Source organism: Anas acuta, chromosome 1 (assembly GCF_963932015.1).
Source record: "Anas acuta chromosome 1, bAnaAcu1.1, whole genome shotgun sequence".
NCBI lineage: Eukaryota > Metazoa > Chordata > Aves > Anseriformes > Anatidae > Anas > Anas acuta.
In genome coordinates, this window is record NC_088979.1 from 107158826 (window position 1) to 107176931 (window position 18106).

At 43.4% G+C, this 18106-nt stretch overlaps 1 protein-coding gene across 4 annotated transcripts in view; it reads left to right on the plus strand.

Moving 5' to 3' along the window:
- Positions 1 to 718: 718 nt before the first annotated feature.
- CADM2 (cell adhesion molecule 2) overlaps positions 719 to 18106 on the plus strand; it is a 646291-nt gene continuing 628903 nt past the window's right edge. For 3 of the 4 annotated variants that reach the window (XM_068691324.1, XM_068691332.1, XM_068691314.1), the window contains exon 1: positions 721 to 1301. In XM_068691324.1, the coding sequence (XP_068547425.1) occupies positions 1241 to 1301 (61 nt within the window). In that variant the 5' untranslated portion in view covers positions 721 to 1240. Of the gene's footprint in view, positions 1302 to 18106 lie in introns of all 4 variants that reach the window. The other variant, XM_068691339.1, reaches the window with a different exon arrangement.

The window sequence follows — 18106 nt, forward strand, 5'->3', positions numbered from 1 at the left end:
GGTGGCGGTACACGGACAGACGTTCTTTACAGAGGCTCGAGTCTAGCTCCGAAGGCGCGGGAGACCCGGCCAGGGAGGCAGGAGGAGAAGCAGAGGGAGGTGACGGTGCTTCACGCCTCCCCCGGAGGGACAGCAGGCGACATGGCCGGCTCCTCCCCGGCTGCCTGGCTCCGCCGGGTGCTCCCCCAGGCTTCCCCCCGCCACGAAGCGGAGGAGCCGGAGCCGCAGCGTGTGTGCGGCCCGAGCAGCCCGCGGCAGCTGCCCGCCTCCTGACGCTGCCTCCTCAGCCCGGCGGCCGCGCTCCTTGTCGCGCGGCGCTAACGGCCGCTAACGGTCGCGACAACGGTCCGCGGAGCGGCCGCGCGGCGAGGCCACGCCCCCACCGGGGGCTCCCCGCTCCCTGGCCCTCAACCGCGTGCGCCGCCGGTTCAGGACCGGCTCTGGACAGCGCCCCACGGCCCGCCCCCGCCTCCCATTGGCTGGCAGCCGCCGCGGGGCCGTGGGAGCTCCTCGCGATTGGCCGAGCCGGCTGCCGCTCAGCGGAGCGGGAGGCGGGGCCCGGCGGGCGGGGGCCGTGCCGAGCCGTGACGCGCTGCGGGGCGTGGCCGAGGCGGCTCGGAGGGGCGGGCCGGCGGCGCTGGGTGGGCCGGGGTGTGGCGCGGGGGCGGGGCGAGGGGCGGGGCTTCCCGCCGAAAGGGGGCGGGGCGAGCGGGGCGGGGGCGGGGCGAGGCGAGGGGAGGCTGGCGAGCAGAGAGTGCCCTTGTGTCGCCAGCCGGCGAGCGGCTGGGAGCGAGCAGCCGCCCCGCGCCGCCAGCGGGACGGGACGGGACAGCCCGGGACGGGACGGGACAGGACAGCGCAGCACGGCGCGGGACAGGCCGGGCCGGGCCGCAGGGGCAGCCGGACCGACCCCGCGGTAGGGGCGAGGGGAGCCAGCGGGGGCAGCCGGCAGCGCTCTGCGGGGGGAAGCAGCCCGGCGGCGGCGGCGGCAGAGCCGGCGGGGAGAGCCGCTCCCCCCCCCTTCCCTCCCCAATCCACCCCCGCGACCCCGGCCCTCCTCCTCCTCCTCCTCCTCCTCCTCCTCCTCACCCCACTGGATACAGCGAGGGAGACACTGCGGCGGCGGAGGCGGCGGCGGCGGCGGCTCCTGCGGGGGGAAGGAAGCGCCCGGAGAGCGGAGCGGCGGGAGGCTGCGGATCTGCGTGCCTGGCGCCCACCCAGCCCGAGGGGAGCCCCCAGGATGCGGCTCAAGCCCGGCGCGCTCCTGCGCCTCTACAGCCTCTGCGGGATCCTCATGCAAGGTAACCGCCTCCTCCGCACCCCTCGGCGGGGACCCCGCGGGGCTCCCCTCAGCCCCCCCCAACCCCAGCGGCCGCCCCCTTGCAGCGTCGCCCCCCGCGCTGCCCGCCCGGCAGGGGCAGGGGCAGGGGCTCCGCGCCCCGCTCCGTGCCGCCGCCGCGGCCGTACAGGGGCGCCTATGGAGCCCTCCAGCCCCTACAGAGCTCGGCGCGGGTGTGCGTGCAGCGCGTGTGCGCCGAGAGCGGGGAGCCAGCCCGGAGCTGCTCGACGCCCCGCTCCGAGCCGCTGTCCTCCCGCAGCGAGTTTCCAGACTCGCCGTGTAGCCCTCGTCCCTCCTCCTCCTCCTCCTCCTCCTGCGCCTCCCCTCCCGCCGCACCGCCGCCGCCGCCGCTCCGCTTAATTAACACGAGCGAAAGGGAACAACCGCTGCGGCCGCGGCGGAGGGGAACCCGCGGAGCACCATTATCATGCAAATGCCTGGCGTGTGCGGCCGGGGGAGGCCCCCCATGCACCCCCCGGCACCCCCTCAGCCCCCCCCGGAGCTCCCCCGGTGCTGCCGGGCAGAGTTTCCCCGCCCGGGGGGCGGCGCAGCCCCCCCTGCCCCCGCCGCCCTCCTGAGGGGCCGGGGCGGGGCGAGGGGCGGCGGGGGGGGGGGTGGTTGGGAGGGGGGGCGTTGAAACGGAGCGACCTTGCGGGGTTTTTTGCGTCCCCTGGGCTCCGCGTCGAGTTGGGCACGGGGCTGGGCTGCGGGGAGAGGGGCGCGGGGGGGCCTCGGCGCTGTCACCTCGCCGTGAAGTGAGCGGCCCTTTGGGGGGGGACACCGAGGGGGCTCGGCAGCGGGTAGCGCCGGCTTCCCGGGGCAGGTGGTGTCGGTAATGCTTTACCGGCGGTGCCGAGTTGCCCTGCACGTCACCGCACAAGGAGCCGCTGTGTCGGTGCCATCCGAGATTATTTATCGGGGCATGTGCGGCGGGCTGCACCTGGGGGCTGGCTCCTCTCGGCCTTTTACATTTCCCTGTGAATTGTCGATTCATTGCCCTGCGAAGGAAGGAGGGGGTGGTGGTGGTGGTGGTTGGAGGGGGTGGGAGGGTGGGGGGACGCGTCTGGACTGACTTTCTGTCACCAATAAAATCAGGGCTGCTGCTGGAGGAGGAGGATTTGATCTTTCCTAAGATGCAATCAACTGCATTCAGCGCATCACATTTTTTAAGAGTAAACCAGTGATTAAAAACGGTGATGCCTTTCACAGCAGTTTAGGGAGTGTGCCAGGGAAAATGTAACTCCGTGAACTGCATCAGGTAAAAAACATGTTGCGAGGAAAGGGAGGTAATACGCATCTGACTCTGCGAAAATAACCAGATTGGGCCTGTCCTTGCAGATGGGGAAAGGCTATGTTTAACGTGTTCCTCAGCTTGCCCTCTGCGTGTATAAAATGTCTCCTCCTTTTTAGTTTCTCACACAATTATTTTTCCTCAGCTCCTGATTAAAACTGCAGTCAAAATCAGGGAGACTTGGGCAGTCTCTATACCTCTCTTTAGCCGAGCGCTGTTTTGGGGAGCAGTTTTACTGGGCACTATTTAACAAATATAAGAAACCTGTCACTCTCAGACTAGAGTGAGAGGAAATAATTTCTTCTATCCTCCTCTCCTTTGAAAGTAAGGGAGAATGGAGGAAGAAACGAGTGAACATTTTCCAGGAGAAACCTGCCCTGAATAGTGACTGTGTCTAACTGAATATCAAATTCCTTTGGTCCACCTTACAGTGCTGCTTCATAAATGGTGTTTACTCAGTTTCTGCCATTTATTTTGGCACGACCAGCGGACACAATTACCATATTAGACACATTTCTAGTTGGTGCTTTCATACCTACATTTAGAAGTAGTTTCTCCTGTTGGCTTACTTTGCTTCCCCAAACTGTTTTGAAGGGGCTCAATGGATTTGTTAGATTCCTCCTTTTTCTGCTCGTAGGCTGTGGGATGCACGGGTTTTCCGTCAGCTCTGTACATGAATAAGATCGTTGTTCCAAGGATTCGGAGCGCTCCTGGGTTGTGACTAAGGATGGCTGCCGGTAGCGAAAGTGAAGCTAATCGAGTTTAAAGGCAATGTGACAAAGAGCCAAGCTAACGTGTATCCTATCTGGAAGCGTGTCTTTTTGGCATGGTCTGTTAAGAGCCAGGCTTAAGGAATCTGCCCTGAGAGTTGATGCAGCATCAGCCGAGGGAAGAGGACATAGAATAATGCTTCTCAGCTTGTGCGTGGAATAGCATTAACAGCAAGCAGTCCCTTCTGAACGGAGGCAAACAGAAGTAAAAGAACCTAGTGTCAGCTGCTTGCTGTGAAAGGGGCGCGATGGAGGTGGAAGGGGGAGTAATAACATGTTGAGCTGAGAAGTGGCTTGTCAGCTGAGTTCGGGTATGGTATTAGTCTGCTCTACCCTCTCCAGCATTTGCTGTGAAAATAGTAGGATCTCTGGCTGCTGTTGTTCCTAGCTTGTGCACTGTAATGATTCTGAAGTACTTAAACTGCTTCCCAAGGGGTTAAACTGTTACGTATGTTTACAGTCATACCTGCTTTTTTGTTTCATTCAGTTTGTTTTTTTCACTTCTCAGATTTAGTGTGCCTTACATAAAATTTAACAGTTGGAGGACAGCATGTATTTAGAAGAACTTTAGTACATCATCTGAAATGCTTTTATGCAACCTGGAAAATAAGCTGTTTATTGTAAGGAGTTACAATGTGAGAAACTATAATATTTAAAAATAGTTTTGTTGAATTCCTGGTATACAGATATGGGTTAAGATTATCCTGGAATTGTAGCTACTATAGCCCCCTGCTGTGTGATAATGCAAATGGCATCTAATGCTCTAATGTGCTCTGTTTTTCGGAAGATCGTGGATAGTGAGTGCTGTGTGTGTTAGCAAATGATGCGCTTTCGGTTCTCTGCCAACACGGGGAAATTTTTTTCAGTGTGGTTTCTTCAGGCACTTCAAATACTTGCAACCTGTCTGCTAATGAAAATAATGTAGGGACACTTTAATTTGTCTGAAACTGTGATCACCGATGCAACAAATCGGTGCAGACGTAATTGCTCATGGGTGAGACTTGTTTCATAAGCCTAGATCCATTACAAATAGGAGGAAAAAAATAACAAGTATGCACATGGCTATTTCTCAGATCGTTTGAGCTGATTTAAGACACTGTAGTGATACATCACTCTGTTCCTTGCACAGCTAGTCCCTATTTCGAATTTTCACTAGGATTTCTGTTAGCAAAATCTTGGCAGTAATACTGATGTTCTATGAGAATGTAGATGGTTACAGTATAGAAGGAAGTGGCTTTGGAGGAGGTTGATACAATCTGTAGTTGGAGTATTTTACATGCAATTTAAAGCATAGAATGTATAACTCTGCTTGATAGTGACGGTCTTTATATGGCTTACATCAATCTAACCTAAGCCTGGTAGGCATATGAGCTGTCTAGGTCCCAGGTTAGCTCGTGTTTTATGACTTTTCTGATTTATTTATATATTAATACTCGTCATATAGCCCTGCTGAACAGTTCTAGAAACACAAGTAACTTATCACATGAACTTCTGCTGATGACCCTCACACAACATCTCTGAGAAATACATGACCAGAGGTCTCTTACACTCATGGGATTTATCAAGTTTCTATCATAAATTCAGCAGTAAGCAGTAGCTCCAGAAAAATGCTGATACGGAGAAAAACCTCCATTGAAACAAATACCTTTTTTTGTCATGTCACCATTTATAGTTATGTCTCATTTTTTGACTTCAGAAACTTAAGACATTGAACATCCCTCTGCTCTTAAATTTGCATATTGGTTGTAATTCCCTAATTATGCACTATAAATGCCTCCAAGTCATGGTTTATACAGGCCTTAGTGCTTGTATTTTAGCCTTACATCACAAAACAGGAGTTGAATGTGATTGTGCTTACTCTCTCCACCAAAGAATTAGTGTTTTTATGTTGCTATATGAAGTCAAGATCTCGATTTTTTTTTTTTTTCCACTTATGCATCACGAGTGTTGGTTAAGAAACTGATAGCAACTCTGTATATGGCAAACACAGATGGATGTGAGGTAGTTGCCAAGAGAATAGCACCGTAGCCAGAATGTGCTTGACTGTTAGAACAATGATTCCTCCTTCAACTAATATCTTAACAGTAGAAAGAGAAGGTTCTCTAATTGTCCTCTTAATTTAATGCCTTTTCAGAGATAGAAGGAATGCTTCCATTTTTGTTGTTAAAATATGAGCCTGATGACAGGCTAATACCATTAGAGGCTTTGAAAAGAATGGAGGGTTCTCTCCAGAGAGAATGCCACTAACATGCTTTATAAAATACATGTTCCAAAACAAATGTGGAATGGTAAAACTATTAGACATAGTTTACTAGTTTAGTAAGTGTCTCCTCTGGGATTGCGTCAATATTAAGTATGAGCTTAATGAGCATATCCCTCTCTTCTTTCCACGGAATTCTTGAGGTCTATTTGAGAGGAAGAAAGAAAAAGTGGCAAGGAGTAGCTTGTGAAACAGTGATTTATTTATTTATTTTTTCCACAGTAATCTGCCCTTGAACAACTTATCTTTTTACAGAATGACAACATTGGAAGTATTCTGAAAATAAATAAGTATTTTGAAAAATGTATGTGGGTGGCTTTGCAAGAGTTCTTTCTTTTGTTTCCTCTGAACCTGTTTCAGGATTTTTTCCTTTCATTTATATAAATGCAAATTAAAGAGAAGGTCCAAGTGTTTACAGTTCCTCTTACTTTAATGCACAATTAGCTCAGGACGGATGCTTTATGCATCCGTACTGAGGAGACTGTCGTTAATAGCATATGACATTGTGTACTGCATCTTCCAGTGCTCTGTTTTAGTACTGTTTTGTGTGTAGGGCTTTCTAATGTGGAAAATTTAGAACAGGCAAAAAAAATTTAGAGAAGAATGTAGGTAGTTATTTTTGCTGTAGATGAACTGGAAGGCTCCCTGTTTGTTCACTTAACTGTGTCTACCTACCTGTCTTCCTTTCTCTGACATCTTTAACTGTAAGATAAAATCATGCCATCATCCTTTGCCATTCTATTATGTATCTTCTTATATGTATCTTCTAAGACAAAAAGATCTGACAAATTTGGGATTTTTGAGGGAAGGACCATTACTTCCTAGCTAGGAGTAGAATTGTATATACTGCTTTCTAGTCTAATCAAATGGCTCTTAGAGAGCATGAATGCTTCTTCCTTTCACAGTTTAAGTAGCAGCACATCATTGTTAATGCAATTTTACATTACTATGAATTCATAAATTAATTTATCGTTTTTCTGTTTCATAATGCTCACTTTAGCGTTCTCTGTTCTTCTTAAATAGCTGTTAAGGAATATTAACTATTCATAGGCAACTGCTCTTCAGTTTTAGAAAATAATACATGTGCATAGTGTATGTTTCTCAGCCTAAATCCTGAAAGCCTCTTCAGAGCATGTTTGTATGTATATGTACACACAAGCACACATTTAAATAAAGTTTTGTTCTAATAGATGTGTATTACTGAACTCCTTACCATTTTTTTTTTATCTGTTCTGTGAATGGGGTTGGCCAGGTTTAGCTTATTTGTCAAGGCAGTGCATATCGTCATATGCCATATAGTGGTTGTCTGCATTGCTTTGATGTTCCCTCTATCTTCATCCTTCTGTAAACAATTTGTTGACTACCTGTCTTTTTCGGATGGGAAAGGTGATGCAAGAGAGACTGTCACCTTGTGTTAGAGGTGAAAAGAGTCTGGTTACATTTTAAACTTCTTATGTACCACAATATTAATCAAACAATGAATCTGATTGTCACAGTAATTCCATTACTAAGCCTTAACTAAGGTAACCTGGGTATTCTATTACATGCAAAAAGAATTTATGGCCACAAAGAAGAACACATTTATGCCTTGCTAGATGTCATCAATATATAATGCATTGCATTATTTCCACTTCTCCTGGCAGAAGCTAAATAGGCCAGCACAGCTATACCGATCCATCTGTCTAAGTCTTAAAAACTCGGGCTTTTCAAAGTTCAGCACTGGAAACTCCGCAACTGTGACTGACAGACAGCTCTGAAGAGAATAAGACCAAATTACTTCACAGCAGCAGTTGTAGTAGGCATTTTGGTATTTTCCATTTGCTCAGATATTTATCCCAAACTGACCTACATCTGCTGGATTATCAGTGTAACTTGACCTGCTTTTATTGCTGCTGTGCTGTATGGGAGGAAAGCTGTTCTGGTTAGTCCCTAACAAGGGGAAAAGCCATACTAGTTGAAGCAGAAGCAATCAGTTTTTAGAATTATGTAGGGTTTAAGGTCATTGAGTTTGCTACTGAAATAACTTGTTACTTTCCAATACAAAATTATTATGTACTGAATATTTTTTTGCAACAAAATAGGAAGCAAAAAACAATGAGATGGTATTGATGAAATCAAGTTGGAGGTTAATATTAAAATTCTGTTTTAATTGGAAGACTATACAAAATACATTCCTGTGCCAAGCTCATTTTGTTCTTTTTACATCCAAAGGCTTTTTTCTTTTTCTCTCTTAATATTCTTGTTATATGAAAAGTTTAAATTTTGACATGCTAGTTGGAGCTTCATTGTGATATACAGGTATCTTCCTCATACTTTTAGGATCTCTTTGTCAAGTTTTTGATGTATCTCTACTCGCAAAATATTGTGTGTTGATAGCAAACTACTGGTTAATGCTTTTTGATATGAGAAATGCAAATTGTATGTCATTCTTAGGGTGGAAATGCCTTGTTCAGTCCTCTTAAAATGGACCAGATCCTGCATCATTTCAGTAGATTCCCCATAAAATAATTCTGAGTTTTTATTTTTCTAAACGTTTCCTGCTTCTTAAGTAATATCTGCTTTGCAAATTATAAGTCGCTAATTGTATTGCTAAATTCTAAATGGTGAATTTTGGAGGTGGGAGTGAAAGCACTTTTAAAAAAAAAAAAAAGCAAAGGGCCTATATTATTGATCACTTATGCTAGATAAAAACCTCAGTGGCTTATAGACTTATTTATTGGATGTTCTCATATGTTTAACATGCAAGGAAAAACAATTTCAAAATAACCTGGAATACAATTGTTTTAAGTAAATAGGCTATATATATATTTCTTTTTCTAAGCAATGCTAATGCATTGTCATTGAAAATGTGTTTGCAGAATTTCCCAAACTATCTTTGTATTGTGAGAAAAAGAATAATAGATGTGATATAGATTTGCTTTTGTATGCCAGAAGAGCAAGTGATAGTTTTGTTCTACAAAACCACAATTCTTTCTTACTCCAATGCAGAATGGAGTAAAAGGAAATCTGGGTAAAGGACACAGCTCAACTCCTTGTATAGGAGATATTCTTCATTTATTTTGGCACCTGTGTAGCAGGATTTGGAAGGGCAGGTGCGTTTAATGTTAATTAGATTATGCCTGTTGCAAACTCAAATACTCTGTAAATTCCAAGAGGAAAAGAGAATCCACTAGACCATATCATTTGAAATAAGAAAGTTCAAATTTGCTGTTTAATGGATGGTTAATATTGTAGGCTTTATTCTTTTAATTGGTCATTAAAAACTCTTGAACAACTTCTAGAACAATTTATTTTAGGAATTTCGAAATAGGTGGCAAGCTGGTCATAGATCAGTGGGCACGGATAAACACAGAGAAATCTCCCTCCAGGCCTTGTCTGCCTGGGATACCTGTCAAGAAAACCAAACTTTGCTGCTTCCATTTGCCACTGTGAAACTTGAAGTGGCAAAACAACAGTAGTCTGAATCTGTATGTGTGGAAGTCTTTCCCTTCTAAGTTTTTGAGGATGAAGGCTCCAGTTTTAGATCCTGTATAATCTTTTTACATTAATGTGTCAAACTTGCAACAAGTGCAAACTTGTTACTTGCAAACAAGTAACATACCAACATGTAAGTGGCCTTCATGGTGATAGGTGGACTGAGAAAGGGGCAAGTTATTTTCTGTATGGATAAAACATTCCCTCAAGAGTTACCACAACAGCCTTTACTTTAAAAGACAGGACACACATGAAGATTAAGCTGGAAGAAAACTCTGTTGCTTCAGGCTTACAGGATATGACATACATTTTCATCTTTCTCCTGTAGTGAGCTCTCCTCCTCTTCCTTTCCCTGGAAAATCCCTGGAAAATGAGATCGAGCATGTGAAGGCTTTAGGGCAAACACATTCACTGGAAGCTGTGAGAGGACAGCCTTCTCCTCACCTTGGAACAGAAAATACATGGGAGGGGGTGTAGTAGAAGTTTGTTGTTGTTGTTTTGTTTTGTCTTAATTTCTTTCACTTCTTTACCTTCCTGAACTGTGCACTGACAGGAGAAGGGGAACAAGCAGAAATCAGTCCCTGGTGCTTGGACCTGACTCCTGCCAGTGGCACCAATTACAGAAACTTGTTAGTGAGGTAGTCATTAGACTGTGTTCTCTATAATCTTGTAAGAGCCTGATTTTTGCTTCAGTGTAATATGTAAGACTTCCTACAGGCAGAAGTAAGAAGCCTCAAATTTGAGAGGTGAAAATACTTTAAAAGCCATATGAGAAACAGGAATTTAGATGTACTTCATATTGATGCAAATGTGCCACCTGAGATCATTTTAACATATCTCCCTTTTATTTTCATTGATCTAAGTTAGATAAATCAATTACTTGCTTTGAACATTTTGTTCCAAAACGCAGCTGAAACTTTTTGTAGGTGCAATTAACTCCATTTTCTCTATAACGTTAGAAGACATGCCGTCACAATGTAAAATGTGATGGAGTGTCAATGTCACTTGTGCTTTATTTCAACTTAGAATCTTAGAGAAGGTATCTGTTCCAGTGCATTCTGGTATAGGAAATCAGGCTTTACTGATAAATGTCTAGAGAAAAAGTTTTCAGGAATATTAAGCTCTTCTGCTTTTGTGTCCTGTGGAAGTGAACAAGATCTTAGAAAATGCAACACATTCAGAAAAACAAAGCAACTATTCTGCTTGCATAGCTATGTACTCATCAAATGTCAATACAGGCAGCTATCCTTATAAACATTAAGATGACTGTGCAGTGAGGGTAGGTAGTTAGTTCCTTAGGTGTTGCTGTTGTGCCATGGTAAACTTGTAGATTGTTGAGATGCACATCTCTAAGTCTCTAGCCGGGAAATTCTTCATGTGAAAGCTTTCAGTCCAACTAACAACTAAAATATATGCCACATTACTGAAGTAGGCTTTATTTGCAGAGTGGAAATGTAAATGTGAAAAGAACTTTTACGAGCTATGATTGTTACTATTTTTTTTTAACATGTTACTTAGGTTCTTGTGATGTTGTCTGTATTGTGAATGTATTTTTGCATCTGGAATGCACATACACATACCCTAAAATATCAGGTACTGTATGGGGGAATCAATTAATGTATAATATTTTGGTTTAATTAGGGAAACAGTCCCATAAAAAACACTGGGGATGGATGAGCAGTCCATTTGGTGTTTATGGTGCTTCTGAACAATATTTGCATTATTACAAGTCTCTAGCAGTCTTGCATATACAAACAATTTTTTGAAGAACACATTTGTAAAGTGTCTTCATCAGATGCTTTAATAACTCCTGCCAAATTTGTTAGTATTTTTCCATATGGAAATGTGACAGATTTCATTGCATGATACACACACGTGTGAATATAGATTACAAACATAAATCAATGGGTGATAATATTTGAAAACTTTTAAATAGAGAACTAGGTGGTGCTGTTCTTTCATCTTTGTAGCTTAGCTAAATTCTTAAGTATGGACTCAGAACATCGGGCTACTACTTTTCAAGAATGAATTTAAGCTGTCTTAAATGTCCAAAGAAGTTAATATTTCTGATTTCATTAAGTATGCTACCTTGAGAGTTAATAAATACCACTCTGTCTATTCTGTGTAGAAGAACTTTTACATCCAACAAATGATTTAGTTTAATTCAACAAGATGATGCACTTTGTTTTATTCTTTTTGTCAGTTTGAATGACTGCAGTGAATTCAAACAATTTTTTGGCTCATTACTTGGCTGTATATATTCAGGCTTAGTTGATTAGACCAGTTTAGCATGATTAGATGTATGATTATGGAAATAAAACTTCTTTTTTCTAGCACTGAACTTCTGCATCCCCTTTGTTTGTTGGTTTCTTAAATATTTCTGGGACTAATTTCTTAACAGTGCAATGAGATTATCAATAATAGCTAGAAGAAATTTGCTGTAACTGAAGTAGCAGTACATAAACCACAGTAAATTAAGCAAGAAAAACAATTTATTGGACTTCCTTCCATTTACAAAGAAACCTCAAGTTTTAATATACTGTTTTATCTCAATGCCATTATTGTTGTAATAGAAAATAGTGAAGTTAAGGCTATAATGAACTGCCTGTGGTCTAGATAGATTTGTTATATCAGAGTTCAGCATTGCAGCAGATCTCTAAATGTCTAATTAGAATCCAACTTCAGCATGTAGCGCTTCAGTGGAGAATGCCTTACATTGACCGCTGCTTAGACAGGAATGTTGCAAAAACAGATGGAAAAAAAAGAAAGAAAGAGGGAGGAAAATGTGCTTCTATACTGAAAGTGAGGAAAAAGTGCTCTAGCTGGGTCAAACTTCTGAAAGTGTTTGCTGTAAGTAGGTAATTACTTATTCAAGAAAATAAGCTGTAGCTGTTAATAGTCACAAATGGGGGAGTGTGAAAACACTTTATTTAGCAGTTTGTCTCCCCTGTTCTTTGTGAAGCTCTGCAATATAGAGAAGGATCTGTAGCAGAAAGTTTTTGTACTTTCTGATTGTTCATGAAAAAACATAAAATGTTTTCCTTGGCTTAGGTGAGAGATTTTGTCAAATATATAAATATCCATGCAATCAAAAATGAGAATGTACCAGGGTTAAAAGCAATAATCCATTCTATGTGTGTTTTTTTTTTTTTTTTTTTTTTTTTTTTAAGATTTCTTTGTCACAGCTATAGCTATTGTTGTTTGTGTTGGAAGAGTACCAAAAATTTCCAGTTCCTGAAAATAAATCAGACAAGCAATCAAGACAACATGTATTTGCAAAAATAAATATATAAATAAAAAATCCTGTTCATTCATGATAATCATGTGTTCTCAGCACTCAAGGAAAAACTGCATTTGATTACTATATGTAGACTTCGTTTTAGTGTGTACTGTACCATTAAAAACTACTAATGAAAACTCGCTGCTGTCAAGTTGCTGCTTAGCATTTCTTTCAGAATTATGTATCAGAGACAGCGGTTCAGTATGCACAGGTTAAGAGACTGTTTAAAAGGGGTACTTAAAAAAATTGTGTTGCTAACTGTAACTGGGTATAAGTGTGCTGAAGACTTCTGAACACAAATTTTAAGTGGAAAATTATTGCAGTAACTACCTTAAGAATTTCCTGCTTTCTGCCACAGCCTGCAGTTCAGTTTGTGGATTAGGATCATGCACATAGGTGTGAACATTTAGATACTACATTGTTGTTAGTATTTCCTCTTTCTCAGAAAAGTCTTGGATCCCTGAATCAAGTCCTCCTATATGCACCTGTCTTCCTAAGGAAAGCATTTGGCTGGAAAGAGAATTTATTTGAAGTAGTTAACATTTTTCAGTTCTTCCAATTCAAAACAAATAAAAGCATCGATTACTTACTGTATTCTAGGTCTGTGCATAGAAACAAACTTTGAATTCTTTCAATACCAGCCCACTCCTTCCTAAACAGTTAATTATGAACATGTGAAGGAGTGAGGTGTTACAGCTATTGGTGTGTTACTGAGAGATTTTTCTAAGCTACAGATGGTATTTAAGGATCTAATTTAAGTTAGAAATCACAAGACCTTTTCAGTGCAACTAAAACATTCCAAAATAGTTTTTAGAAAATAGGTGTTAGTTGATCCTCAGAACTGAGGAGAGAATTAGTATTATTTGAAAACAAAACAAATAAGGAAAAAAAGCTAAAGTTTTTATTATCGTCAATTCTGTGTAGGTCTGGGGAATCACGTGGTTCCACAGCATCAGTAAAGCTTGGAATAGCTTCCTGAGTACGTTGAAATAACTTTTTTTTTTTTTTTTCCAGAGTATTTTGGATATTTTTAGTGAAGACTTTCTATTTCCAATGTATTAAATCTTTTAAAGGGAAAAGCCCAACTCAGGCCAAAACATGAGGAACACACTGTCTAAAACTTCAATTCAGGGTTTTCTTGGTGGGACAGATGGCTGAGTGAAATTTTTGCATTATTTTTTGCTTATGTGGGTTCGGGTAAATACAATAGAAATTAACGCCGAACATTAATGTTTAATTTTTATGAATTTAGTCTACCAAGAACACTGAACTTTCAGTGTAGCTATGCGTGGTGGTTCCACTCGAGTGGGCAGCCGAGCTCCACCACAGCTGCTCTCTCACTCCCCCTCCTCAAAGAGGAACGGGGAGAAAATACGATGAAAAGGTTGAGATAAGAACAAGAAGATCACGCAGTAATTATTGTAATGGGCAAAACAGACTCGGCATAGGGAGATAGTAAGATTTATTGCTTATTACTAACAAGCTAGAGAAGTGAGAAACAAAGGAAAGAAACCAAAAGCACGTTCCCCCCCATCCACCCTCTTCCACCTCCTCCCCCCGAGTGGCGCAGGGGAACGGGGGAATGGGGGTTATGGTCAGTCTACAGCACTTCTCTGCCGCTCCTTCTCAGTCACTCTCATCCCCTGTGCTGTGGGGTCCCACCCACGGGATACAGTCCTGATGAACTGCTCTGGACTGGGCTTCCCACAAGCAGCAGCTCTTCCAGAACTGCTCCAGATATGGGTCCGTACCACGGGGTCCATCCCTCAGGAGAAAACTGCTCCAACCTGGCTCCCCCATGGGCAGCAGCTCCTGCCAGGTCACCTGCTCCTGCGTGGGCTCCTCTCCATGGGCTGCAGCTCCGGCTCGGAATCTGCTCCGGCAGGGGTCTTCCACAGGCGGCAGCCTCCGTCAGTGCAGGGCCACCTGCTCCACCGTGGTCTCCTCCACGGGCTGCAGCGTGGAACCCTGCTCCACCGTGGTACTCCGTGGGCTGCAGGGGGACATCCTGCTTCACCATGGTCCTCACCACAGGGAACGTCTGCTCCGGCACCTGGAGCACCTCTCCCCCTCCTTCTTCACTGACCTTGGTGCCTGCAAGGCTGTTCCTCACTCCTTTCACTCTCCCAGCTGCTGTGTGGCACAGCGTTTTTTTCCCTGTCTTAAATATGCTCTCACAGAGGTGCAAAACAACATCGCTTATTGGCTCGGCTCTGGTCAGCAGTGGGGCCCTTACCAAACATGGGGCAGCTTCTAGATCCTTCTCACAGAAACCACCCCTAGGGCCACCTGCTACCAAAACCTTGCCACGTAAACCCACTACGCTATGGAAGGAATACAGGTTGTGGGAAAGATATAATAGTCTTTTTTTCCTAACAATGTCTCTGTTTTTGCTGTTGCTACACAACCTTAAGTTCTTAGGTAATTTCTTTTCATATTTGCAAAGAATTTCAGTCTTTTCATGTTTCGTAGTTATTTTCAGTTGACATACTTAAAACAACTGCTGACTCTTAAATATTGTTAAAACAAAGCTCTTCAATATTAGCATAGAGCATGACTTTGGTTTAATTCTTTGGTACAGCTTTAGACAACTCATGCTTCAGAGTTCAGATTTGAAAGTAACAGATGTGTATGGGAAAGTTAAATATCTCATGTGTTCCCCTCAAATTTAACATTTTTTTTCTTTTTTTCCAAATATGTAATTTAAAGGAAATATTTCATATTTGGGTTAAACTGAGTATTTTCCCTTTCCTTTCCGTAATAATGGGATCTCAGAACATTTTAGGTTTATTTTTTTTAACCATGGTTCATCAATTCTAATTAACTTGAGCTCTAAGGCTATGCAGGCTTATGATAATGTCTTTTTGAGAGTTGTTTCATAGTGTTTGTCATAATTAATTCCTTTTGAAAACATCTATCAGTGCATAACATCACAAGCATAGGGGAATTAAATGGAAGTCATAAGATAGACCAATGTATGCAGACATGTTTGCATACATTGGTCTATATAAAAACTGAAAATAAATGATTAAGACTGACAGAACTGTAGGGGTTGGATGGGACCTCGAGATCATCAGGTCCAACCCCCCTGCCAAAGGAGGTTCCCTAGAGCAGGTTGCCCAGGTAGGTATCCAGGCGGGCCTTGAATATCTCCGGAGAAGGAGACTCCACAACCTCCCTGAGCAGCCTGTTCTAGTGCTCTGTCACCCTCACTGTGAAGAAGTTCTTTCACATGTTGGTGCGGAACTTCCTGTGCTACATTGTTTGGCCATTGCCCCTTGTCCTGTCCCCACAAACCACTGAGAAGAGGTTGTCCCAATCCCATTGTCTCCCACACTTAAGATATTTGTAAACATTGATAAGATTCCCTCCTCAGTTTTCTCGAGGCTGAACAGACCCAGGTCTCAGCCTTTCCTCATAGAGAAGGTGCTCCAGGCCCTGTATCATTGTTGCCCTCCACTGGACTCTTTCCAGGAGATCCCTGTCTTTTTTTTTGTACTGGGGAGCCCAGAACTGGACACTGTACTCCAGGTGACTCCAGGTGAGGCCTGACCAGGGCAGAGTAGAAGGGGAGGATTACCTCCGTTGACCTGCTGGCCATGCTCCTTTTAATGCACGCCAGGATCCCATTGGCCTTCTTGGACACCAGGGCACACTGCTGGCTCATGGCCAATCCAGCACCCTGTCTACCAGCACCCCAAGGTCCTTCTCTGCAGAGCTCCTCTCCAGCAGGTCATCCCCCAGCCTGTACTGATACATGCGGTTGTTCCTTCCCAGGTGGAGGACTCTACACTTGCTCTTGTTAAGCCTCATTTGGTTTCTTCCTACCCACCTCTCTAGCCTGTCCAAGTCATGCTGAATGGCAGCACAGTCTTCTGGAGTGTCGGCCACTCCTCCCAGCTTTGTATCATCGGTGTACTTGCTGAGGGTGGTCGCTATTCCCTCATCAAGGTCATCGTTGAAGATGTTGAACAAGACCAGACCCAGCACTGACCCCTGGGCAACACCGCTAGTTACAGGCCTCCAGCCAGACTCTGCTCCGCCAATCACCACCCTCTGAGCTCGGCCAGTTATCAACCCAGCTTACTGTCCACTTGTCTATGCCACACTTTCTCAGCTTTGCTAGCAGGATGTCATGGGAGACAGTATCGAAAGCCTTGCTAAAGTCAAGGTAAATGACATCCACTGCTCTTCCCCATCAACGATGCTGGTGATGCCATCGCAGAAGTCAACGAGGTTGATAGAGCACGACTTCCCCTTGGTGAATCCATGCTGACTACTCCTCATAACCTTCTTCTCTTCCAATTGCTTGGAGATGGCATCCAGAACAAGCTGTTCTGATACCTTTCCAGGGACAGAGGTGAGACTGACTAGCCTGTAGTTTCCCGGATCTAAGAAGACATGTCAATTATTGCATGTTATTTGATTAACTTAATTCAGTTGTTTAGTTGACTGTATGTAAATATTCTCAGTATCCAAGAAACAAAATGTTGGTTTTCATGTGTGTGTTTGTCCCCTTCGCTGTGAAAATATGAATGTATATAAAACCTTGCTGGCAACGTTTAAAATTAAAAAAAAAAATAATAAAGACAGTATTTTAAATAAGTTCTAAAGTCCAACTCTTCTGTTATGAAACTAACTATCCAAACTCAATCAAAGGTGTTAACCTTTTTTATATTTTTTAATCTGTGGAGAGCTGTCTTATTGCAATTTCTCTCTTTATATTTATTGGGAAACATAGAAGAATTGATAGCAGTACTTGGAACAAAGATTTCTTCTTTTTTTTTTTGCTGTGATGGAATTACTTCTGTGTTGTCTTTATTTTTAGTCTGAGTTTTTACTGTTGAAGTTTGGGTTGTAGATATAGTCTGTATGCATGCTGTGTATGTGTTTCTGAAAATTCAAAGAATGTGAAAAGTCAGTCACAAGAGATCAGTGTTGGCATTTATTCAATTTGTCAACTGCTTCAGCTGTTGGTCTTAAGTAATTCTTGTATAAAAAGCTCATATATATATAACAGCACCATTTTATCTATGCATATTTATAAGCACCTTCATCCAAGAATGGAGTATTTATTTAGTAACTACTGCTATTTTGCAATTTGTACCTGGTATATGTTGAGATGGTGCAAATACTGAAATGTGTTCAGTAAAGCAATGTAATATGTAAAGCTGTTAGCTGGCTTGGTCTGTTTACATGTCCCTTTGCCTTGTTTACCAGAAGATCCAGCAACATTTTAAACTTTTTTCCCCTTTTAGGGTTTTGTATTTTTGCAAACAACCATTAGGCAAAGTATGAAGTAAAGAAGAGTTCTTGATTCTGCACTAACTCTTGTGTTAAGCCTGGCTTATTCTACATTAACTATATCTTCTGAATAGTTAATCAGTTCATATTATATCCAGGTTATGAGGCTGAGACATTCAAAGAAATTTTAAAAATAAGCTTTTAACAAGTGCAGTAGCTAGAAACATCATGTGGCTATGTCTCAGCTAAATAACATCTTCAATACACTTTTTTCCTGAGCTTCTTGTTGCAAGCACAACCATTTTACTTTTTCTTAGCGTATGTCCCTTTCTTCTCAGGAAAATGTGTTAGTATCAGAAATCATGCTATGACTGTACTAAATCAGGTTAAGATTTCCATCTTGATTTCTATTTATACTATTTATCATACCATAATGTGATGTAATGAC